We start from the raw sequence: 25,603 nt of genomic DNA on the forward strand, positions 1-25,603 counted from the left end.
ACTCGCATGACTTTTAATCTTGACATTTTATGTTAAAATCTAATGGCTAATTTTTTTTTTCATCATTTTCATTTCTCACATAAAAATGGTATTTTATGATGACTTGAAAATAATTAAATTTTTTTAAATTAATGATAATATAAATTCTCTTTTGAAAATGAAATAATAAATCATTTATTACATGTTTTATACATTTGTGTGTGCAATATTTGCATTGAGTTTAAAATTTAAGATTTGATAACTTATTCATACTACCTAACTCTTATCACTAGCGGATACTAGCCATTATTACATTCTTTATATGCTAAACCAAAAAAAAAAAAAAGTCTAATAATTAGTTTTGTTTCCTCAATATATTTGTTTATATAAATTTTGTCTAAAACATTGAATTATTAGTATTAGTATATAATTTTCCAAAAATAATATTATGCATTATAAAAGCAGCCTAATACGATGGTGTTATATATTATTTTCTGATTTTAATATAATTATTTATTAGATTAATCTATCATAAACACTATAAACTTATTTTTTGTTGTATAAAATTTATATAAAAGAAAAATATTATTAATATGAATTTTATAAATTTATATTGATATTATTTTCTTTTTAAAACAAATTTTATATTACGAAAAATAAATTTATCATGTTATAAAAGGGTCAAAATTATAGACTTACTATTAATATATGATTTTTTGTTTTGACTGCAACTGATCGGTGTGGTTGGAGACTTTGGAGTAATAGACATAATATGGTACGATCCACTTTCAACAAATCAAAAAAATTAAGCAAAAAAAAACATTTTAGTAGATTAAACATTATACGTATTATTCTAATATTTATAACTACGAGTATTTGCAGTGGGGCTACTTATGTCACATTAACTATTTTTCACTTTATGAATTATTTAAATTTTAGAAAGTTGCTTGTAAGTTCCAGTATTAAAATTTAAGTAACCTATAAAGTGAAAAAGAACTAATGTGATACAAGAATTGCTTATAAACAATCACCATTGAAAATGCTAGGAGTTATCCTTATGATTCATCGGCAGTGGTGTACCTTTAATAGTAATATCTGACTTACAAATATCAAAATGATCATGCACACCGCATATTAATATCAGAAGAAAAAAAAAACAATATCAATATTAGTAAATAGATTCTCATCACCTGTACGCATATGTTTTTACGTACTTATATTTCAGTTTAACATAAAAATAGTTACTAGTTACTACTAACTTATTTTCTCTGTCCTTTTTCATCCCTATCAATGATACGTACACATATATGATCCGTCATATTTGATTTTAACAATAACATTATCTTGGTGCGGAACAAAATGTAAAAAAATAATATTGATTATATTGAATTTCAAAGGGAGAATATTAAAAAAATGATGGTTGAAACTTGAAGCAAGCATGGGTATTATATATATAGCCAACTGAGTGCTCCACTCCACATCGAGTCTGAGAGATATTCCAAAGTCAGTCTTCAGTTCGGGGGGGCTAATTACTTTCTTAGTTCCTAAGTCCTAACAATGGCCAAAACCACCCTCTTCATCAGCTTTAACCTTTCTCTACTCTTTTCTCTTGTCACTGCCACTTACTATTCGAGTCTAGGCCCGACACTAATGGGCTTCGGGGAGGACAAGTTCACCCACCTTCACTTCTACTACCACGATATCGTGTCGGGCCCAAACCCCAGCATGCTGCTGGTGGCGGAGCCGAACGGGAAGGCGATAGATACCCTTCCGTTCGGAACCGTTGTGGCGATGGACGACCCGCTGACGACAGGCCCAGAACGCGAGTCGAAGCTGGTGGGAAAGGCCCAAGGACTTTACGCGTCGATATCGCAGGGGGAGCTGGGGCTTATGATGGTGATGACGATGGCGTTTTCAGATGGAGAATTCAACGGCAGCACCATAAGCGTGTTGGGAAGGAACATGATCATGAGTGAGCCTGTTAGGGAGATGCCTATTATTGGCGGCACGGGTGCTTTTCGCTTCGCACGTGGCTATGCTCAAGCCAAGTTTTACTCCGTCGATTTCACCAAAGGGGATGCTACCGTCGAATATGACATCTTCGTCAACCATTATTATTAAAAATTAAAATGGATGTTTCAAACTATGTACTGTATGTTGCTCAATTTTTATTTCTTAGGTTTTAATAACCATGCGTGATAGTCAGCACTCGGGACCCACCTGAGCCTACTCTTGAGTGTAACAAATAACAACCCATGCCCATCTTTGATAGGACTAAAATGTTTTTTAAATAATAATAATAATAATAATAAATTATTGTCTGGTAATTTTGTATGGTATTTTTATAAATAAATTTAGACTACCATCTCGAATTATGTCTTTTATTTATTTATTTATTTTTAAATAAAACTGTGACATGTGATTACAAAGTACTATTTTATTGATTGTTAGTTTGTTTTCCCTAATATCTTATATCTATAAATTAATGTTAAAATTTTCTTTAGGTCATTCTGACATAAAATGTAGTGAATATATAATAATGCGTAACTTAATGCTTTTGCTTTTTCAAACAATATAATAAATACAAACTAAATTTTAAATTATAAAAGAATTTATTCTTATATATTAATTCAAAATCTCTAACTTGAATAATAACTAATAAAGTATTCACTCTCTCAATTAGAGATTTTTAAAATATTTATTTATTATGAATTATAATCTTATAAAATAAATATATAATTTATGCTATATATATACAAGTCAAAATGCTAGGTAAAACTAAAAATTAGTGTATTAATAAAGAGTGAAAATAAATATAAGATTTAATTTTAAAACAATATTTTATTGATGATAGAAAATAATGTAAAAGTAAATTAAATAAAAAAATTTGATTTTTTTTAAATGTATTAAAATTATGTTATTTTTAAATATATTTATACGTAAAAGATTCTCATTTATCGTTTCACTTGGAAACATAGAATATCAGCACCGAACTAAATCATCCTATGTACCCATATCCTTTGCTAAGGACTATAATTTCTTTTGGTTTTTGTCCTAATATTATTGTTTTGCCATTTGTTTAGTTAAAATTCTACATACGAACTTTTAGAAGAAGTTCTTACCTGAGATCAGTCGAAGGGGACGATTTGCTGGGCAAGATTGGTGAATCTCCTTTGCTTGGTACGTTGGCTGCTCCGAGATGGGGGTGATATCTGTAAAAGAGTCTCCGATGCCAAAGTTAGTATTTGATAATGTAAGCGTCTCATATATATAGTGCACGTACCTTGATGTAAATTAGGGTTTTCCTCTTGGGTGAATATAAGGTTGATCTGGGCCTGAGACTGGCCGCGACCCAATAGACAGTGAGCCTTTGCTTTAGCTGATGTCAAGTAGCGCCTATCCGATGTAGTGTGGTGCTTGGATGCCGAGCTTGAGCTCGGTGCCCGAAGCGGATAGTACAGAAGATAAAAATAAGAAGAAAAAAAAAAATAGAAGCTAAAATGTTATTATAGAAACTTTCTTCATTATTTTTTCTAAATTCTTATTTTAACTTATGAAAAAAATAATTTTATAAGCTAAATCTTTTTTAAATAAGAATTAAAAAAATATTTATAAAAAAGTATTTCATTTTTTATTTTATTTTTTAAAATATCGCTGAAAAATTTTATTCAAACAAACTTTTAATGCCTCTTGGATTCTCATTTTAAACTATTTGGTTGTGAAGACTTTTTTGGGTTGTGAAGATTGATACCGGATCTTCTTAATACGTAATTTTTTTTTATCAGATAATAATACCTCAATTTTGAAATAAATGCAAAGAATTAATCTTGAAAATTAATGATAGTCAATATGTTTCTAGGTGTGAAGAAGACCTTAAACCCAATAATATTATGTTAATTATTCGGATGAAGAGTGTTTTCTCTCAATGTTCATGATGGTCTTAGCAGAATTGCTAGGATAGTTACGTTGTTAAAAAAAAAACCCAATAAATTAGCTATTCAAAGTTGCCTTTGAGATATAATTAATATAATAATTACGTCAACAATAGAAGAAATCAAACTCTTTATAATATTCTCACCCAAAAGGCCCGGTCTCACCCAAAAAAATTGTTTATAATATATGTAGTTGATTTCGATTAAATCGCTTTGAAAGCTATTTAACAATACTCTAATATGTCTATTAACATTTTTCCCTTTTTTATTTTTATTTAAATTTTCATTTTTATCCTTATTTACGTTTCTCTTTTAAACAAAACTTAAGATCAATGTCTATTTACACTTTTTTTTATATTTTATCTTTTACATTTTCCTTATTTAAAATTTTAAATAAAAATAAAACTACTTAATTTTTCTCGTTTCATATATTGTACGAATTAAACTAAAAAATGAAAAAAATGAATACATTTGAAATTGGCCAGTGTAATTAATATTAACTCTTCTTTTAATTACACTTTATATAATTAAAATCCCATATTTTGATTAAAATTTATATAATTTAAAGATGATAATTTTATTTTTCATTAATCATTATCGTTTTATTATATAAAAATGAATCATTAACGGTCCTTCTAACTAACAGTCACATCATTCATTAATACTTTTATAATAAGTCTAACTTTTCCGATGGATTGCTTATTCTTCTACGACTAATCGAATATTTCACTAGTTAAGGCTACGAAACTATGAAATATAAAACAAATGAATGTGACGACCCATTAGCGGCTGTAATTTACTTATTTATATTTCAAAATTTTGATTTTGTTTAATATTCATTAAAATATTTCAACTAATTCATTTATATAAATATATAATTATCGAATGTAAAACTGTAAATCTAAATTATATAATTATGTATAAATAAGTATGAGTTAATGATTGTATCATTAGTTTAAAATTAAATATTTGTCTTTTAATTTTAATAATTTAAAAATATTTAATGGCTTATATTAATTATATTTTTAAAACATTAATCATGTATTTCACTTAAATATATAAAAAGAGGATATCAAATTATTTTAGGAATGTTTTTTTTTCTTTTACAAGGAGTAATTCTTGCTGAAAATACTCTAGGGACGAACAAAAAAAAGCTACTCTTTTCCGCAGCTATATTAGTATAATAATTTGTATCAGTTCAACCGTTAAACATATTGATATTAACTTAATAATTGTACACACTAAATTTTATATAAATTGGATATCTTGTTATATAATTTTATATATTGGATGTTTACTTTATTTTAAAAAAATAAAATATAAATTAAATTAAGTTTATTTAATAAAATATTAAATTATTTTAAAGTTTTATAAAAAGTGATAGACTTTATCAACTTAATAAAAATTTATTCAAATATCAGAATAATAAAATTATAAATAAACCGTTGATTTCATTCTTATAATATAATAATAAGAAGCTAATTTGACCCGGCGTAGTGCACAGGGGCGGCTGGACTAAATGCAACATAAAATTGTAAAAAATATTAAAAAATATATATATATATATATTAAGTATGACGAGGAATGAGGTCAAGGGTACGCGGAGATATTCTATCACCGATGTACGTTGTTGTTGTTTTTAAAAATAAAATTAAGATAAGATACAAGCATGTGTAAGATTATAATAGATTACAAATTTCTTTAAAAAAATTACTGAAATTATGAGTTATTAATCTCATGCAGTATTTTTAAATGCATAAATTTTAAGTTTATAATTAAAAATATAAAAATTGTTATGAATATTAATTAGTGGATATTTATTATCAATTATTATCATTTATATTTTTGTTATGTATTATTCTTTTTTTATGTAATTATTTAGCTACTACAAGTACTTATAAATGGGATAGTCTTCTCTCAAAGATAATACATCGGTCAAATTATTTTCTCCATCTCATATTATTTTATTTGTTGTATCTATTTTTTTTATAATAAAAATAAGTTTATTATCATTGTATCTATCACATTAAAGAAGATATCTTTGTTTAGTATTTTCATTCTTTTGAAATTTTTTTTTATAATCTTTTTAACTAATTTATCCAATTATTTCATTCTTTTAATTTAACTTAACAAATTTTTCTTTTTTTTATTTATAACGAAGATATAAAATCTTTTTTTTACTAGTAATAAATAAATACTATATTTTTTCTTAATATTTATATGTATAAAGAACGACTTGTATGTATAATTTTTAAAATGAACAAACGTTAGAGAATAAAATGTAAATGAATATATAAATAAATAAACTCTTTCATATTAATTTTTTTAAAATATTTTTTTAAATTATACATAAATTATTTTTAGCTAATTAATACCAAAATTAATGTCATTTTTATAGTTTCTTCATATTTTCTTTTCATCTAAATACTTGAGAACTTTATTCAAATAAACTATTAATTATGAATAAAAAATGAATTAGAAAAACACATATTTAATTAATGAACAATGAGTATTTTTATCATTATCAAATCTTTCAACACTCGTCATGATTAAATTTTTCAAATTGTAACATATAATTGCACAAATGTAAAGTTGACCTTGATAAATAGAAACCTATGTTAAATAATGTTTTACCTTAATTTATGTGAGTTGTCATAATAAATAATACAAAACGAGAATTTTTGACATTGAAATTTCAAAATAATTAAATTAGCAAATTATATAAAAATCATTAAACGAATGTAAGTTTTGTTCATGATATGTCACCAATGACCTCTCTTACACTATTAACATTGGCGTTTTCTCAACAATCAATCTTGTATCATCACATAAATTGAAATAATACATGAATATCTTTTTAAGCTAATTTGTGATTGAGAATATCAAAGTAATTAACATTATCAAAAAAAATAGTAGTTAACAAAGATTATTTCAATTGGTAAAAAACAACCTTGTATCTTAAAAGAATGTGAGTTTGATTTCCCAAAATATAAGAACTTTCTCGATGAGTAATATGTAATTATCTTATCTATAATGAATCATCCAATCTCAATTATTCACCTAAACTTTTAAACACAAAAAAAAAAAGTAGTTGTTAATATAGGTGAATCTAGAGCCCAATTAAAGAGGGGGGTTAAGTTTTTTTTAACAATGAGTTTAAATAAATATTGAATCATAATTATTAAATATATAATGTTATTTATTTAATTTATAAATATCATTATTTTAAATCATAAAATCATCAACAATATTGTTCTAAAAAAATACCAACAATATAAAATATGTATATTTTTTTAATCAAACTTTTAATATAATCATCTATAACTATATTAAAAAAAATAGACTTTTTCTTGTATGCAATTTTTGTCAAACTATATCTTTATAACTACTTTTTATAAATTACATATTTATTTTATTTTTTTATGTATATTTTACTTAATAACCATCCACATTTTCAATTAATTACCATTATTATATTATTTTCATTTTAAAAAAAATTGCATAAACACAGTATTTTTCTTACGCTAATATAATATGATAATAATACTAATAATTTATTAAAAGAAATTAAGAGTCAACAGCAGAGGGGGTATGCCCCTGCTTGCCCCCTCCTTGAATCTGTCCCTGGTTGTTTCTTGTTAGTCATCAACATCAATGTTAACATCCACATCAACTTTCCATGCTGTGTAATTCGTATCATACTAATAGATATTTTCTTGTGACAAATATTTGCTACGTATAAAAACAATGTTACATATTATATTTGAATTAATATTATCACAAGAAATTCTTAAAAAAAAAACCATATATATTATATCCCAATTATGTTGAGAAACGTAATAGTATGAAAACACAAATATGTAACTATTAATATATGTTTCGGTATTGGCCAAGTACATGTTTCCGATGTAATATTGATATCGAAAACACCTGGCACACTTTCTTTAGTTGTCCATCAGCCAAATTGTGCTGGCAGGAAAGTAATCTTTACTCTTGTATCTTGAATTTGATCAACTCCTCTGATGGTGTCTTTAACCTTATATCTCATATTTTACAGCATTGGACCCCTCAAGCTACTGCAGAATTTTCCATGATTCTCTGGAGCATGTGGCACAGCCGGAACGCTTTGCATTGGAGTAACACTCCTTGGAACCCAGACGAGATCAATATTCGCGCTTCCTCCATGCTTCATGATTGGGCCACTGCTAATAGAATCGACTTGGTCCAGCACACTAAAACCCAAACCAGACAGTGGTGGTCTCCTCCCCCCCAAGGGTCATTTAAGTGCAACATTGCCACTCACTCTTTTCTAGTGGAAGGACTTACTGGAATAGGCATCTGCATTAGAGACCATCAAGGTGCCTTTGTTAGAGCTCATTCAACCACTATCAAAGGCTGTTTGGAACCCCACGTTAGTAAAGCCTTTGCTCTTCTTCATGCTATCAACTGGACCCATAACCAGAACCTGAAGGACATTATTTTCGAAACCGATTGTAATCGCATCCCTTCCTATTTCTCCAATCATCACTCTGTTGACATAACTGAATTCGGTTGCCTTCTTGACCAATGTAAGCCTATCATGGTTAACCCCCTAAACTCTCATGTGAGTTTCTCCCCTAGATTTACCAATATTGTTGCTCATAAGCTAGCTAAAGCAGCAATAGAAAATGCAAATCACTGTGATTTTTTTCACATCCCAAATTGTATCATTTATGATATTCTTAATGATATGAGCTAAAATTTTGAATTTAAAAAAAAATATATGTTTCGGTATGATAAGGAAGATCTCACATAATTTAAGAGTTAGGAAATAAAGGTTGTTTATAAATTTCTTTTTTAATACATCAGATTTTATTTTTAAGGATAAAATTACAACAGTTTAACAAACGCATGATAAACAATATCTTAGATACATCACACAATGATCTTAATTGGTCAAAAAAAAAAATATTTTCATGTAATTTTTTTTATATTTTGTGTGATATAGGTTTGTGCATTGTGATTAGGTTAAATATAAACTCTTTTTAATTTTTATATATATATATATATATTCATGTAACATCATACAGACGCATTTCGGAAAGTATATATTTTCCCTATTGCAATACATCAAAATTAGAGAAATTAAAATATTTCTTGTACATGCTAGTTTAGAAAACATCCATAAGAATGTGTTTAATATGATTCACAACAAGATCAAAATCAAAACTGTCAAGTAGATTATTCATTTTCTTTTTCTTTCATTTTTTTTATTATGACCAAGTCATTTACTCGTATATCTTAGGAGTTGTTTGGTATGTCTATTTTTTGTTTTTATTTTCAATGAAAATGAAAAATAATGGTAAAAATATGTTTGTTTAAATTTAAAAAAATATTTTTTATGAATTTTTTTTCAAATTGATGGTCAAAATTGAAAAAAAAAAAAAAAGAAGTCATTTTCAATATTTTTAAACAAATTGAAAATGTGGTGGCATAATAGTTATTAAATAGTTTATTTCTTTTTAGAATTTCATCATCTCTTTATTTATGGTGGTAATGGTAGTATTGGTTGCCATAGAGTTAGTGAAGCAACCATTACTATCATCATCATCATTGTTGATACTGCTGTCGTTATCTCCTATTATCACCACCACTATCTTCGCTACTACAATGATTATGATGATGGTGGTGATGTTAATTTCATCATTGTCATTGTTGTCACCTTCATCATCATTGTTGTATTTGTCTCAACTATCATCATCATTATCATTGTTATCACAATAGTTGTGACGACAATGTTATCATTATCATTGTTGCCACCATCATCACCATATTGTCATCCTTATTGTTGTTGTTATCTCTATTGTCATCACTACTATTGTCATTGTCACTACAATGGATGTAGCAAAACATCGTAATTACCATAATCATTGTTACTATCATTGTTACCATTGTCCTTGTCTCCATTCCCACCATTGTCGTTATCGTTACAATGTTAGTGATGATGAAACTGGTAACTATGATATCACCATTACAATCACTATCACCATCATCTCTACTACGTTATTATCATTGTTCTTTCCACCACCACCACCAACTTCTTTGCCACATAATAATAGAAACGATGATAGTGGTGACAGAGAATGAAAATATGAAATAAATCATAAATTGTCACCATCTTGTTTTTATTACATATTTTAGTTGTAATATATGTTTAAAGTATTTTTTAATAATTTTTTATTATATAAAATAAAAGTTTATCTTGTGTTGTACTAACTAGTTGTTAATAAGCTAGTAGATACTTTTACACTTTCACCATGCATTAAGAATGTATAAAGAATTTAACAATTCATAAATTTGAAGATGGGATTATAATTTTTATAATTTTAGGATAATTAAAAAGATATTTATTTTTTATGTTAAATTACACTTTTGATCTCCATTTTTATAGATATGTAATTTTGGTCTTTATTTTAAAATAGAGACATTATAATCCCCTTATTTTTAAAAATACGAATTTTTAGTCTCAATATCAGTTTGATGTTCATTAATCATTAAATTATGACTTTTTTGTAATTGTTACCACTTAAGTGATGTAATATTTAGTGACATGACTTAAGTATAAAAATTTGGCTTAATTGCACTTTTGGTCCTCCTAATTTAGTGTAGGAGTAATTTTGGTCCTCATAATTTGAATTGCTTAATTTTGGTCCAGTTTTACACCATGCTCAGATCCAAAACGAAATTTTTTTTTTTAAAAATTCACAACCTGAACTACAAACAGAAAAGAAATTAAATAATATATAATTAATGTTTATTTAGCATAAAATCTATATCATTAACGTCTGTTAAATTTTGGATGGTAAATTATTTGTGGGACTAAAATTGCCCATTATTTAAATTTATAGACCAAAATTAAGGAATTCAAATTATGAGGACCAAAATTGCTCCTACACTAAATTAGGAGGACCAAAAGTGTAATTAAACCTAAAATTTTTAAAAATAACAGACAAAAATATTTATTTGTAAATATTGTTTTGAGTGATTGATATTTATTTTATTAATAAAAAATTTATTTACATTTTTTAAAAAAATTGTATTACTAAATTTTATGTTATTAAATATCACATCATTTAAGTACGAGTAAACATTAAGAACTTAATGGTTAATAGATATCAATTTGATGAAAGAATCAAAATTCTATTTTTAAAATTAGAAAGATTAAATGTTTCTATTTTAAAATAAATACCAAAATTAGAAATTGAAGGACAAAAATACAATTCAACTTATTTTTTATACAAAAGATTATAGAAGTATTATTGAATATCGGTTCTTATTAAAAATACACGTTTTTCTTCTTATATGCATTTTTTAATTTCATCTTTATATAACCACGCATCCACTCAAAATAGAAAAATTATTATTTGATAACACGAGACCAAACTAATCTTCATATATCAAGTTATAATTATTTTTATAAAGAAATCTTAAATCCTGAAGTCTAAACTTGTTGCATCGAAGAATTTCGTATTAGAACGAAAAAAAAGGAAAAAAAACAGTTGACTTTTTTAATGGATGCACCAGCAATGAAACAGTTGATTTCACGTTTGCCTTCTCTGACTAATATTTTCAGCAAATTGTTGATAGGTTGGCCGAAATTCCAAACATTGCAAGCAAGCAATTGGTATTAGATTAGGATTTTGTATCACTGGGATTTGAAAAGAAAAGGATATCGATCGTCCGCGTTATGAGCAGCAATTCTACTCTTTAAATTAATTTAGATCCTTTCCGGCAATTTTTTCTGAACAGCCTCTCTCCTATAGTATTAATAGTCATTAGATATATCTAATAACTCAAATTTAATTATTTAAAAAATTAAATTAATTATAAGATTAAATTTAAGCTAATGATTATTAATGTTGTAAGAGAGAGGTGGTAGAGAAAAAATTGCGAGAAAAGATCCAAATTCCTATATAAATAGATTATATTGAGAATATCAACAATTATCTTTTCTCATTCATTACTTGTCCTCACAGAATGAGCAAAAGTTACAGAACGAAAACACGAATGATGTCAATTTTGCACATCACCCTCACCCTCACCCTCTTATTCTCCTTACTCGCAAATGCAGAAGCCGCTGATGAATTCTATCGAGACATATCTCCAACATCTCTGGGTCTCCACAAGGAAAAGCTCACCCACCTTCGCTTCTACTTGCACGACATTCTGAGCGGCTCAAAGCCCACCGCGGTCAGGATCGCCCAGGCCCAGTCCACCAACACTTCCTCCTCGCTTTTCGGGCTCCTCGTCATGACCGACGACCCGTTGACCGTGGGGCCCGAGCCTGACTCCAAACTGGTGGGAAAGGCCCAAGGAATGTATGGGTTTTCAGACCAGAAGGAGATTGGGCTTTCGGTAATCTTCAACATGGCTTTCACCGAGGAGAAATACAATGGCAGTACCATCAGCTTGCTGGGGCGGAACATGGTGCTCTCCGCCGTCAGGGAAATACCGATTGTCGGCGGCAGCGGAGCTTTCCGTTTCGCACGTGGCTATGCCGAGGCCAGGTCTTACACTCTTGATGGCCAGACAGGGGATGCCGTTGTTGAGTACAACCTTTACGTCTTCCATTATTAGCTTCTGCATCTTCATATCGCATGCTTTTCCAATTCCATTCTTTTCTAGTAGTATTTTAACACGCGTGTTTATTATATGTAATTCAAATTTATAATAAATTTTATGTATAAATAATATTATATTTAAATATATAAATTTTATTTAAAATTAGTATATAAATTAATAATATTATATTTAAATTAAATTTCATTGTTGTACTTCATTCGTTTATAAAATGTAGATAGAAAATATGAGAAGAAGAAAGAATTTAAAAAAAACTTGTAAAGGAAATAATTCTAAAATTCAAAAAATTAAAGAAAATACACATAATAAGTCTCACAACACCTATCATAATAAACCAATATAATATACCTAATCAGAATATTTATAAGGCTTAATCCACTAATCAATTAATTAATAATATTAAACTACTAATACAATAGGTTCTTAAAGTAATTAAACCCAAAACAAAGTGTAAAGGCAGAACATTATAGCACATTTTTGGATTCTGAAACTTTCGAACTTGGTGAAAACTTTCAACAGAAAAATTATAGAGCTTTGTCTTAGCTTTTTAGGGACAATAAAAATATTCTATTATGAGTTCAGGAACTCAAGAAATGGCTTGCACAAGATATCATATCTTAGTGAACAATTTCTTTTTTCTTCTAAAATTTAGAATTAAAATCAAAATAATTTATTAAAACAAATGTGAACCAATTCATCAATTTAATATACTTATAAATGTCAAATAAGCTTAATATACTGCACTAAAAAATGTATTAATTATGCTCTAACAATGCTTTATGATTTTTTTATATGATTTAACGTCTAGTTTAATTAATTGAAAATAATGATTTAAAAATGATAATGACTTGAAATATTATTTGGTTCTCAAAAAATTATTCAATCGATTTTTTAAATTAAATAATTCTTTAAAAACATGCGTATATATATATATATATATATATATATATATATATATATAATATAAGGAGGGATCTATTTATTTAAAGAGAATTTTAATAGATTTAATCCACTTAATAATTCATGTTCTGTATCAAATTTTAATTATTTAATCATTAAATTAAAAATTTTAATATAAAGATTAAGTCTACAAATTTTTAAGAAATTTAAAAATTGTTTAATATTTGTTTTATTAATTTAAATTGATAAATAATCATAAAAATATTTTATAAGTTAACTTGAATTAATAAAATAAAATAATAAATACTTTTCAATATTCTTTTAAAATTTACAAATCTGATATATGAATTAATTTTTTTTTAATTTAATAATTAAATCAAACATGAGATATTCAGAATAATTTAAGAGACAAGTTTTATCTAAATTGTTGGGAATAAGGGACGATAGTTTAGGTGAGAAAAACAAATTCAAACTCTTTGAAGGCCTCGATGATAAAAACTCTCTCACACAACTAGAACAATATTAAAAAAAAACACCGTAGTAGCATAATAGATCGCACAACTTAATATGCAAGGTATTAAAATCCCATTCGCATTGCCAAAAGTTATAATAGATGAAAGATGAAGGATTAAACTGGACTTTGAAATTTATTTTCATCCTTTTTGTCTCATACGGATATTACATGGGTATTACTACGTACTCCCAAGAGGTCACAAGCAACCATACGTCCATACGAAAGTATGGAATTAGAAAAACATAATAATAAGCAGAAAAATAAAAGTATTGGGATGGGTTGAGAAATTTAGTGAGGTTGGATGAAGGAAACGATCTTTTGCAAAATCTGCTTGGCCTCATGATGTTGGGGGTTGAAAACATGAAAGCAGTGTCCCAAACCCCAATTCTGAACAAGCTCAACATTCCCACACCAGCCACTCTTCTTGAGCTCCTCAACGTAGTTCCTTGCAGAGTGGAACAGATGGTCCTTCTCAGCAGCGAACACCAGCACCCTCTCACACCCAAGCCTAGCCAGATCCTCTACGGCCGGTCTCATCCTAGGATCGTCCCACCCCTCGTTCTCCGGACACATGTACATCCACATCTCATCGTCCTCTCTCACACCCGCGAAATACGGGTGCACCAAAATTGCCCCGATAATCCTCACGCCCGCTAACCCGAACTTCCCCACCCGACTCACCATCGCGTGGGTTATGTTGCCACCGGCGCTGTCGCCGCTGATGAACACCCGCTGCAGATCGCCATGCTCGTTCAGCCAGGGCTCGGGTCCGTTTTCGCTGCCGTGTGACGCCACCCACTGGAGCGCCGCCCAGGAGTCCTCGTAGCATGCAGGTATGGGTCGGGTCGGGAACAGACCGTATTCCACGGAGACCGCGATGGCGTTGGCTTCGACGGCGGCGGTGGCCACGAGGTTGTGGTAAATGGAGGAGAAAGCGGACTGCATGCAGAAGCCGCCGCCGTGGATGTAGAAGAGGAGGGGGAGTTTTCGGGTCGGGTCAGTTATTCGGGGCAGGAAGATCCTAACCGCGATGGGTGGGTCGATGGACACGACGACGTCTTTGGAGCAAACTCCGGTGGTGGGGTCATCAAAAGGGGTAATCTTTTCGGGCGTGGCGGGGGCGGAGTGTTTGTGAAACTCCACTGTACCGTCTTGGTAAACGCGGAAAAAACGAAACTGGTGGGTTATCTCTTTCTCTTTTGCGGCCATTTTTGCGTTTCTCTCTTTGTTGCAGTTAGAAGTGATAAGTGAAGTACTTAATAGTGTGAATGAGAGATTGGTTACATCGGTGCATGGAGAAAGTGACGAATCACCATCATTTATTTATAAATTATAAGTGAGAATGTCACTCAACCGATTTTCTCTGCCGTGAGAGAAATGCCAATAGTTGGAGGAAGTTGGAGGAAGCGGGGCTTTCCGGTTCGCACGTGGGTATGCTGAGGCCAAGACTCACACGTTTGATCTCAAGACAGGGGATGCTGTTGTCGAGTACAACGTCTACGTGTTCCATTATTAGCCAGTGCGTGATCGATATGGCATCCTTCTAAAAACCAATATATGATATTCTTTGTCTTTACTTTCTTCCCTTTTCTTTATTAAGAAGGTGTCTTTATGCTTCGTTAGATGTAACGTGTTACTTTTGTCGAAGATATGACTTAAGAAACGATAATGACTTGCGTTCGGGTTTAGGGTAATAACATTAATTACTAATAGCATTCATTCAATGAACGATGAAAAAGTATGATTTTCTTTTGTTTTTGTTGAGAAGTACTTTTTTTTTCTTCTATTGGTACGTAAAAAGTAATGATCGATTATTGTTGTCAATATAAAAAATGGTTAAAACTCTTATTTGGTCCTTTATAATATTTTTTTGTTTCAATTTAGTCTCACTTTAATTTTTGGTTTCAATTTGGTCTCCAATAATTTAAATTATTGTAATTTGGGACTTCCGTCCAAATGATTTAAACGGAGTCAACTGTTGGCCACGTGGATGTCAGGTGGATACCACGTAGATGCATAGGTGGATGCCAAATTTCATGAATATACTTGGAACCAGAACGGCCCGTTCTGAAACCAGAACGGTCCGTTCTGCATGTACATGTTATGCGTTAATTTTGCAATTGGAACGGGCCGTTCCAAATGCAAATTTAACACACCATAAGTGCATTTGAACGGGCCGTGCTAAAATCAGAACGGGGCGTTCTAATTTTAGAATGTGCCGTTCTGGTTTTAGAACGGGCCGTTCTGGATTCAGAACGGCCCATTCCAGAACGTCAACTTCATGCATGAGTTAGCCAAAATGCCGCACTGTGATTCAAAATTTGAAAATAAAAATTCATAACATATCTTAAATTCAAAGACAGAAACATGGTTCAGAAACTGAAAACAAAAATTCAGAACATAACATATACTAAAAAAGTTTAAAGAAATTACTGAGAAAAGAAATCATCTAGGTAACGCTGAAGGAAAACCCTAAACCACAAAAATTCAGGTTGTACCTCCTCAAGAACAGGTTGTTATTGTTGGGGTACATCGTCAATGACTTCAAGGGAAAACATCGTTTCATTTCATCCTTGACTGTATAGTGTCAATTTGATAGTAAGTGGTTCACTCCAGTTTGACTAATAATGAAATAAAACTTGCTACCATTGTCCTTAGTGATACACTGCATCGTCCTTAATAATACACTGTATAGCCCAAATGTTTAGTATCCCTATTGATAATATTACCAAATCTAGTGTTTGAAATGCTTTGTATCTTGGGTTTTTTTCCAAGCACAATTCACAACCGTGAATCGTAGGAAGTGACCATTCTGGAACTAGAACGACCCGTTCTGAAACCAGAACGGCCCGTTCTGGATACATTATTGGTGTGTAAATTTAGCATCTGGAACGGCCCGTTCCAGGTACAAAATTTACACACCAAGAGTGCAACCAGAACGGGCCGTTCTGGTTCCTGAACGGGTCGTTCTAGTTCCAGGTGTATTCCAAAAATTTGGCATTCATTTACGTGGCATCCACGTGGCCAACAGTTAACTCCGTTTAAATTATTTGGACGGAAATACTAAATTGCAATAATTTAAATTATTGAGAACCAAATTGAAACAAAAAATTAAAGTAAGACTAAATTGAAATAAAAAAAATATTATAAGGAACCGAATAAAAATTTTAACCTATAAAAAACGAACACTGTTAATCTCGAGATTGGGGCAGAGGAAGGGAAGAGAGAGACAGCATCATAAAAGAAAAGGTACGTACAGGAAGAAAGTTATAAATATTAATGTAATGTGATAAAAGAAAATAAATAATAAATAATAGAAATAAAAATGTATTGTTTAAACCTGTGCTTGGATCTGACTCCAAGATTCACGTACGTTTCCATGCATATCTACGTCAAAATTCTTAAAGTGACGCAGAAGTAATTTCCTTCATCTTTACCTACGTCTATTGCTCTTCAAGTCTTGAAGCATTCAAAACTAAAATGAATATTATAGAACAATATGAAATAATAAATTTAATTTTTGTTAGACAGTAATAACATGTTTAAAGTATAAAATTAAAGATTTCTCAAATATGAATATAAAGTACTTCTGGAAAAAAAATGTTTTTTACAAACATAAATTTATGTATTTTTTTTCAAAATACTTTGTTAAGGAATTTTTTTAACATATTTTAATATTTTATCGTGTACAAAAGAATAGCACTATGCATATATTTTAGAAAAAAAAAGTTACTTTTAAATGCTTGATTTTGGTCCACGATAAAACAAATATTGATATTCATCTTTACTTAAATTTCTAAATTCTACTTTTATATCTTTTACGAAAATAATATCAATCAATATTAAGAAAATTTAATTTTTTAAGGAAAATGATATGGTATCAAGAGCCTCAAGTTCTACCATGGTTTTTGATACCTCAAAACAATTTTTGCCTTAAACTTTTAGCACACCAATCCTTATCAAACTAGATGATAACAATTATCTGACATGGCAGCAACAAGTCCTTGCAACCATCCGTGGATTGAAACTCAACAAAATCATTCATGGAGATGACACTACAAGAAATTCCAACGGATACAACTTCATTCATTCATGAAAAAAAAAAATCGTAGAAAAAGTTATATTATCAGTGGATAATTTTTGACAGATACAAATATGTCAAAAAATTTATATTTTTAAAAGATATATTCGTCGGTAATTTCTAACAGATGCAAATCTGTCAAAAGATTTATATTTTCGATGGATAATTTCTAACGGATACAAATTTTTTGGAATATTTGTATTTCTGACAAATATATCCGTAAGTAATTTTCGATCAATATATCCATCGGTAATTTTTGACAGATTTATCCTTCAGTAATTTATCTGTCGGAAAATTTATATTTTTGGTGAAAAAAAATTCATAGGAAAAGTTATATTATTGATGAAATTTTTTGACAAACGAAAATTGACAATCATATATTAAAAAAGATCAATAAAATTATATATATATATATATATATATATAGAGAGAGAGAGAGAGAGAGAGAGAGAAAGAGAGAGGAAATGGTTATAATAATACCGATGTAACTTTTACTAAGTATTACATGACTCAATAACTTTATATTAAATGTGAATTTTGTAAATCCAACCGTTAGATTGAAAGTTCATATCACTTTATATGTTTATATCAAATTTTGTTAAAATTGAACAACTTGAAGGTAATCAAAGTGTTCATATTTTAGTATATTTTGAAATGTATACATTACGTCAATTTTGTTTTTATAAAAATAAAGTATCAAATCATCTTAGATTAATATAAAATTTTGTATATATGACCTAAGAGATATGAATTTTTAATCTAACGGTTAGATTTACAAAATTTACATTTAATATAAAGTTATTGAGTGGTATAATACTTAGTAAAAATTACATCAGTGTTATTATAACCTTCCTCATATATATATATATATATATATATATGAAGGAGGTTTCAAATGACACTAGTATAACTTTTACTAAGTGTTATACCGCTCAATAACTTTATATTAAATGTGAATTTTGTAAATTAATTCAACTGTTAGATTGAAAGATTATATCTCTTAGATCATATATACAAAATTTTATATTAATCCAAGATGATTTGATACTTCATTCTTATAAAACAAAATTGACGCAATATATTTATTTCAAAATATACTAAAATATGAACACTTTGATTGCCCTCAAGTTGTTGTTCTATTTTAACAAAATTTGATACACATATAAAGTGATATGAATTTTCAATCTAGCTAACGGTTAAATTTACAAAATTCACATTTAATATAAAGTTTTTGAGCGGTGTAATACTTGGTAAAAGTTACACCAGTTATGCATTCAAGAACCAAACACTTTGATTTGGATTTGTACTGTTAGAGACCAGATTATGAAAAATGAGCTACAAGTTATCCATTTACCAGATTAGTTTCAAGTTGCTAACATCTTAACCAAGTGAATTGCTATCGCTCAATTCATCAATTTAATAAACAAACTCATGGATACCTATCCAAGAAACATGAGTTTATAGAGGGATAGATAACCTAAGTATAGTTAGGTGATAAAAATAACTTAGTTAGTAATTAGAATAATTTTAGGAAAGATATTAAATATAGCTTATAATTAAAACTATTTATGGGAAGTTGTTATTCTATTATCAAACAAACTTTATATAAGAATTGAATGTAACTATTATAAAAAATATTATATATATTTGGCTTTATCATTATATAAACAAATTAGTTTACGTGTATACAAAATAGTCTTGGTCCGAATAGTTTTTCTCCGTCACCGTCAATAGTTGAGCCAAGTTGACGAAAGTTGCTCACCATTCACGTTATTCAAATTTCTAACAGGTCAAACACTCCAACTCCAATACTTGCACTCTTCTCTTTATACAAGGAGAAATATTTATGTATATATTTGGCTTATCTTATTACAGAGGAATTCAAAAAGTTCACTCTTTTCTCGCAGCTTTTCATCTCTATGGGAAAATCTAAAAGCCTCCCAACTATTTTCACCATAATTATTATCACGCTCCTCTTCTCATTCGCCACCGCAAAATCCCCTCGTTTCCACCGATCCATATCTCCAACATCTCTGGGGCTCCAAAAGGAGAAGCTTAGCCACCTTCACTTCTACTTCCACGACATTGTTAGCGGCCCAAAGCCCACCACCGTTAGAGTGGCCGAGGCCCATATGACAAACACTTCCTCCACGCTTTTCGGTCTCCTGGTCATGGCCGATGACCCATTGACCTTGGGCCCCGAGCCAGGATCCAAGCTCGTGGGAAGGGCCCAAGGAATATACGGATCTGCTGCCCAAGACGAAACGGGCCTGTTGGTGATCATGAATTTGGCGTTCACGGAGGGAAAGTATAATGGCAGCACACTGAGCATGTTAGGGCGGAACACGGTGTTCTCCGCCGTGAGAGAAATGCCAATAGTTGGAGGAAGCGGGGCTTTCCGGTTCGCACGTGGGTATGCTGAGGCCAAGACTCACACGTTTGATCTCAAGACAGGGGATGCTGTTGTCGAGTACAACGTCTACGTGTTCCATTATTAGCCAGTGCGTGATCGATATAGCATCCTTCTAAAAACCAATATATGATTCTTGTCTTTGCTTTCTCGGCTTTTTGACCAGATAAATAAAAAAAATTAAAAAATACACAAAATAAATTAAAAAAAAAAACTAATTACTAAAAGAGAGTTTCTACGGTACCCTTAAAGATCGAGTGATTTCAATACAATTTTTCTATATAAATTTATAAAAGATTAAAAAAAATTAATTTAATTATAAAATGAATAATCCAAATTATACTTATAAAATAAAATGTAAGATAAAATTATAGAGATTAAAATTATAAAATTTCAATTATATTATAAAATATTAAAAAAAATATAAAAAAAATTAATAAATAGTAAAAATAAAAAATTATTAAAATTATAATATAGAAATTCAAAATTTTAAGACAAAAAGACAAAAAATATACTTAAAAAATTATTAAAATTAAAATATAGAAATTCAAAAAATTTAAGTGAAAAGATAAAAATATACTTAAAAAATTATTAAAATTAAACATTTTAATTATATAATAATATTATTACAAATAAATTAGAATATATAAAATAAAAATAAAATGACTAAATAATTTAAAATTTGAAAGAATAAAATATCATAAATATTATTTAAATAAATTATTAAAAATATAAAATATAAAAAACTGTACCGGTATCCTCTCAAATAAGATGGATACCATAGAATTTCTCTTACTAAAATAGGTGATTTTAGACACATAAGAGCACCTCCAACGGAGGGTGCTTGAAGGGTTTCTTATTGTTAAGCACCGTTCCTTATAACAAACTCCCGTTGGACTTGTCCTACATGGCAGCTGGATTTCTTAATTTTTTTTGTGAATTGCTTGTACAAGCAACAACCCTTAGCACTGACAAAAACAATTTCATTGGTTGAAATTTATCTACGTGGACCACATTTATGAAAAAGAAAAACAGAAAAAACCATTTTCACGTCCTTCACGTCCTGTTCCTTCGTCCGGGAGGTTTGGCAACGCCGGCCCGTGTCGCCAGTGGCCGTTCGAGCGTCACCGGCCAAACACCTCCGCCCCCCGTGCGCGGCAACCGGCCAAACCCCTCCGCCCCCCGTGTGCGGCAAAATCCACTGCCCCCGTGCGCGACCCCTCCGCCCCGCGCGCCAGAAGCCACCGCTCCCCTTGCGCGACCGCCAGAAGCCACCGCCAACCATGCGCGACACCTCCACTCCCCGTGCGCGGCAGAAGCCACCGCCCCGTGCGCCACCCCTCTGCCCCGCGGGCCAGAAGCCACTGCCCCCGTGCGCGACCCCTCCGCCCCGCGCGCCAGAAGCCATCGACCCTGTGCGCGACCTCCAAAACCCCACCGCCCCCCATGCGCGACCGCCAGCAGCCACCGTCCCCCATGCGCGACCCCGTGAAGAAAGAGTGAAGGGAGAGTGAGTGACGGAGAGTGTAGAGAGTGAGTGACGGGAGAGTGAGTGAAGGGAGAGTGAGGGAGGGAGAGTGAGTGAAGGGAGAGTGAGGGAGGGAGAGTGAGTGACGGGAGAGTGAGGGAGGGAGAGTGCACAGAATGAAAAGAGAGTGAGAGACTTTCATAAACGAAAATAAGAAAAAAGAGACGTTGGAGAGACGTTGAAAGCCGTTGGAGAGACGTTAAAGAGCCGTTGGACATTTATGTATAAATTGATGTCCAATTTTCAATTCATTTCCACTCTATTTTTCACATTCAGTAGTTCATTTGCACTCTATTTTTCACATTGTGTAGTTCATTTGCAGTCTATTGTTCGGTTAATTTGCATTTCATTATCCAAGTTTACAATTTATTTCAAAAAATTACTATTCACGTTTATTATTTACGTTTACTATTAGCATCCAAAAAAAATTATTATTTTTTGTTCATTTGTAATTTTTTTTATATTCTACCACATGGATCCCAATCAATTTAATTTTCAAAGTTATTTTAATTTTTTACAAAACCAACCACCACCTCCAATCCCTTCCGATGAAAATTCTCAAAATTCTCAATTTTTTACATACCCACCACCACCACCACATTCAAGCAATGATAATTCTCCAAATCCCCATTTTTTTATGTATCCACCACCACCACCATATTCAACCAATAATAATTTTCCAAATCCCCATTTTTTTATGTATCCACGACCGATACCAACCAATCCCAATATAACTTTTAGGCCTTCAAATTTTTTCGAAACAGATTCACCAATTGGTTCCGTATCCGAGTCTCAAGTAGGGCTAGAGAACATCACACTTGATGTTGGAAGGCAACAAGGAGAAGAAATATCTACTCAAAAAAAATCACGTGTAAGTTTTTCTGTTGAAGAGGATAATTTACTTATTCAATCATGGCTCAACATTTCGAAGGATCCAATTGTTGGAGTTGATCAAACTGGAAATAGTTTCTGGATTAGAATCAAGGAGAATTACAACAACAATCGCAATCAATTTCCAGTAAGAAATCCAGGTCAGTTAAAAAGTCGTTGGTTTCGAATTAATAAAGCTGTTCAATTATTTGTCGGATGTTATAAACAAGCTCGTGATAAAAAAAAAGTGGCAACTCAGAAAAAGACATCATGGCAAATGCATATAAAATTTACTCGCAAGATGTAGGTGAAAAATTCAATTTTGAGCATTCATGGCTATTATTAAGAGATGAGCCAAAATGGAAATCGGAATCAATGGAGAGCTCTTCCAAACGATCAAAGATTTCAAAATCTGGGCAATACTCAACGTCTTCTAACACAGATGCAGCCAATGATTGTGAAGAATATGACCCAACAACACCAATGTCTCATCCAATAGGTCAAAAAGCAGCGAAGAGAAAAAGTAAAGGAAAGGTTGGCGAAACATCTTCCAACAAAGAGGAGTTGGAGAACATAACAAAAGCAATGTTAGAAAGAAGTGCTGCAGTAAAGAAATTGGCTGAAGCGAAGGAAACAGCTAACTTTAGTGCAATGTATGAAATTCTCATGAAGGACACATCTGGAATGACTGAGAAGCAGCTCAAAGATCATGAATTGGCTTGTAATTTTATTAGGCGCAAATTAGGAGATTAAATATTATTGTAATTTTAATTTAGTGCGTATTTAATTTTTATATTTAATTTTATTGTAATTTTTGGTATTTCTTTTTATTATGTAATTTCTCTTTATTATGTAATTTTTTTTATTATTGTAATTTTTGGTATTTCGTTTTATTAATAAATTTATTTTTATTATTGTAATTTTTTGTATTTTTTTATTATGTAATTTCTTTTTATTATTAAAATTTTTGTTATATTTTTTATTATGTAATTTTTATTATTATTGAAATATGAGTTGTAAAAAAATTGAGGTGTCAAAAAGTGTAATATGAGTTGTAAAAAAGTTGAGGTGCTTATAAGCAATTGTCATGCAAAAGTTGTAAAAATATAGTATGAGTTGTTTATGAGTTGTTTATGAGTGACGTGACACAGTGAAACCATTTAAAGTGGTTGGGCACTGGAGATGCTCTTAGAATTAATGACGCCTATCCCTATGCGTTTTGAATTAATGACGTGGCATGTGGAGATGACACCTAACCCCCCTGCTCATTCTTCAATTGTACAGAAAAATCCCTTCCCCCACGCGCCTTCTATAAGCAAAAGGACAAAAATGCTCACCGTGTGGAACTGAGATATTTTTATCCCCCATCTTATTCATTACTATTTGTTAATTTTATTCAAATAGTAATTTATTTAAAGATAACAAATGCCTTTCATCCATATTAAAACTATTAATAAAATCTATTTGATAAATGAAGAAATAAAGGGGTGAACCAAAATGGTTTAACTAATTCATAGAAATGTGGTATTACAGGAAAATCATACGATTCATACCATGCCAGCTAATTTTAGAATTTATAAAATATTATCTCATACATACAAATATGGACATAAATTCAATAAAAAAAAATACAGTTAAAATGTTGAATTAACGTATCTATTTTTTGTTTGTATGTACAAAAGAAGTTTAATATCAAGTGTAAAAAAATTATTTAAATAATTTCTTTTTTAATTATTTTATTAAACTATTATAAATTAAAAAATTAAAAAAATATTATAAAGTAATGAAACACGTTTTCTAAATATACTTAAAAGCAAGATTTCAGTTAAAATATTTCTAAACACAATTCCTGCAAATATAATATATATGATACAATGAAACATATATCATTGTACTTTAAAGCTATATAAAGTGACACGTGCATCTCTCTAGATTTATATATATATATATATATATATATATATATATATATATAAAATATTTTTTTTGAATTAATACAAATAAATTTATTATAGATCTTGCCTCATTGCATAAATTCTCTTTTATTTTTTAAACATTATACAAAACCCTTTCTATTTTTTTAATGTATAACTAAATAATGTATTGGACTCATAAATTATAAAACATGAAAGAATAAATAATAAATTATATTGAAAGTAATTAAATTAATAAAAATTAATTAAATTATATTCCATTTTTCTAAATTTAACACATAACATATCGTTCATAATATTTTTGTTGCATATAAATAAGTAGTATTTTAGTTTTTGTAATACACGATATAATTTATATAATTAAAATTTATAATAAATAAATATTTTTAATATACAAAATATATTTTAAATTTATGATAAATAATTATATTGTAATTCAAGTATTGATAATTTAAAAAATATATATATCTATAATTTATTTTGCAAATAAAGATGAAAATGATATATTATAAAATATGAAAAGCTAAGAAAAAATTCTAAAAACAAGCTTTTATTGAAAACAATTATTTTAATTATTTTTATAAGAGATTATTTAATAGTAATAAATGATATCCTCCAAATTTTCAAAGAATAATGGCAATTTGATGATCCCAATACCCATTATGTGTTGACAAACCAAGAATGTACTTTACATGCTCTGTTGAATCACACGATACATGTAACCTGTAAGTCGCATTAAATTCCATGATTTTTAGCTCTCTATTATTAATTAGTTTCATTTGAGTTCAACAAAGTGGATATTAATCTAAATGATCATATTGAATTATTATTATCAT

General features: G+C 29.7%; 3 protein-coding genes and 2 pseudogenes across 3 annotated transcripts; 4 read left to right on the forward strand and 1 right to left on the reverse strand.

Moving 5' to 3' along the window:
* Positions 1-1,443: 1,443 nt before the first annotated feature.
* Positions 1,444-2,306, forward strand: LOC109797846 (pterocarpan synthase 1). The gene has a single exon (XM_020357996.3). It carries the CDS (start codon positions 1,537-1,539, stop codon positions 2,098-2,100), a length of 564 nt encoding a protein of 187 aa, XP_020213585.1. The 5' UTR covers positions 1,444-1,536; the 3' UTR covers positions 2,101-2,306.
* Positions 2,307-8,016: 5,710 nt separating this feature from the next.
* Positions 8,017-8,649, forward strand: LOC145958817 (uncharacterized). Its single transcript, XM_083076364.1, has one exon. It carries the CDS (start codon positions 8,017-8,019, stop codon positions 8,647-8,649), a length of 633 nt encoding a protein of 210 aa, XP_082932490.1.
* A 3,256-nt stretch (positions 8,650-11,905) lies between these two features.
* LOC109795798 (pterocarpan synthase 1 pseudogene) lies at positions 11,906-12,674 on the forward strand (annotated as a pseudogene).
* Positions 12,675-14,051: 1,377 nt separating this feature from the next.
* On the reverse strand, positions 14,052-15,508 carry LOC109797201 (2-hydroxyisoflavanone dehydratase). Its single transcript, XM_020357157.3, has one exon. The coding sequence runs from the start codon at positions 15,151-15,153 to the stop codon at positions 14,233-14,235; it is 921 nt and encodes a 306-aa protein (XP_020212746.1). The 5' UTR covers positions 15,154-15,508; the 3' UTR covers positions 14,052-14,232.
* Positions 15,509-19,591: 4,083 nt separating this feature from the next.
* LOC109797980 (dirigent protein 22 pseudogene) lies at positions 19,592-21,167 on the forward strand (annotated as a pseudogene).
* Positions 21,168-25,603: the final 4,436 nt, after the last annotated feature.

Source organism: Cajanus cajan, chromosome 6 (genome assembly GCF_000230855.2).
Source record: "Cajanus cajan strain Asha chromosome 6, NIPB_CcT2T_4, whole genome shotgun sequence".
NCBI classification, from domain to species: Eukaryota; Viridiplantae; Streptophyta; class Magnoliopsida; order Fabales; family Fabaceae; genus Cajanus; species Cajanus cajan.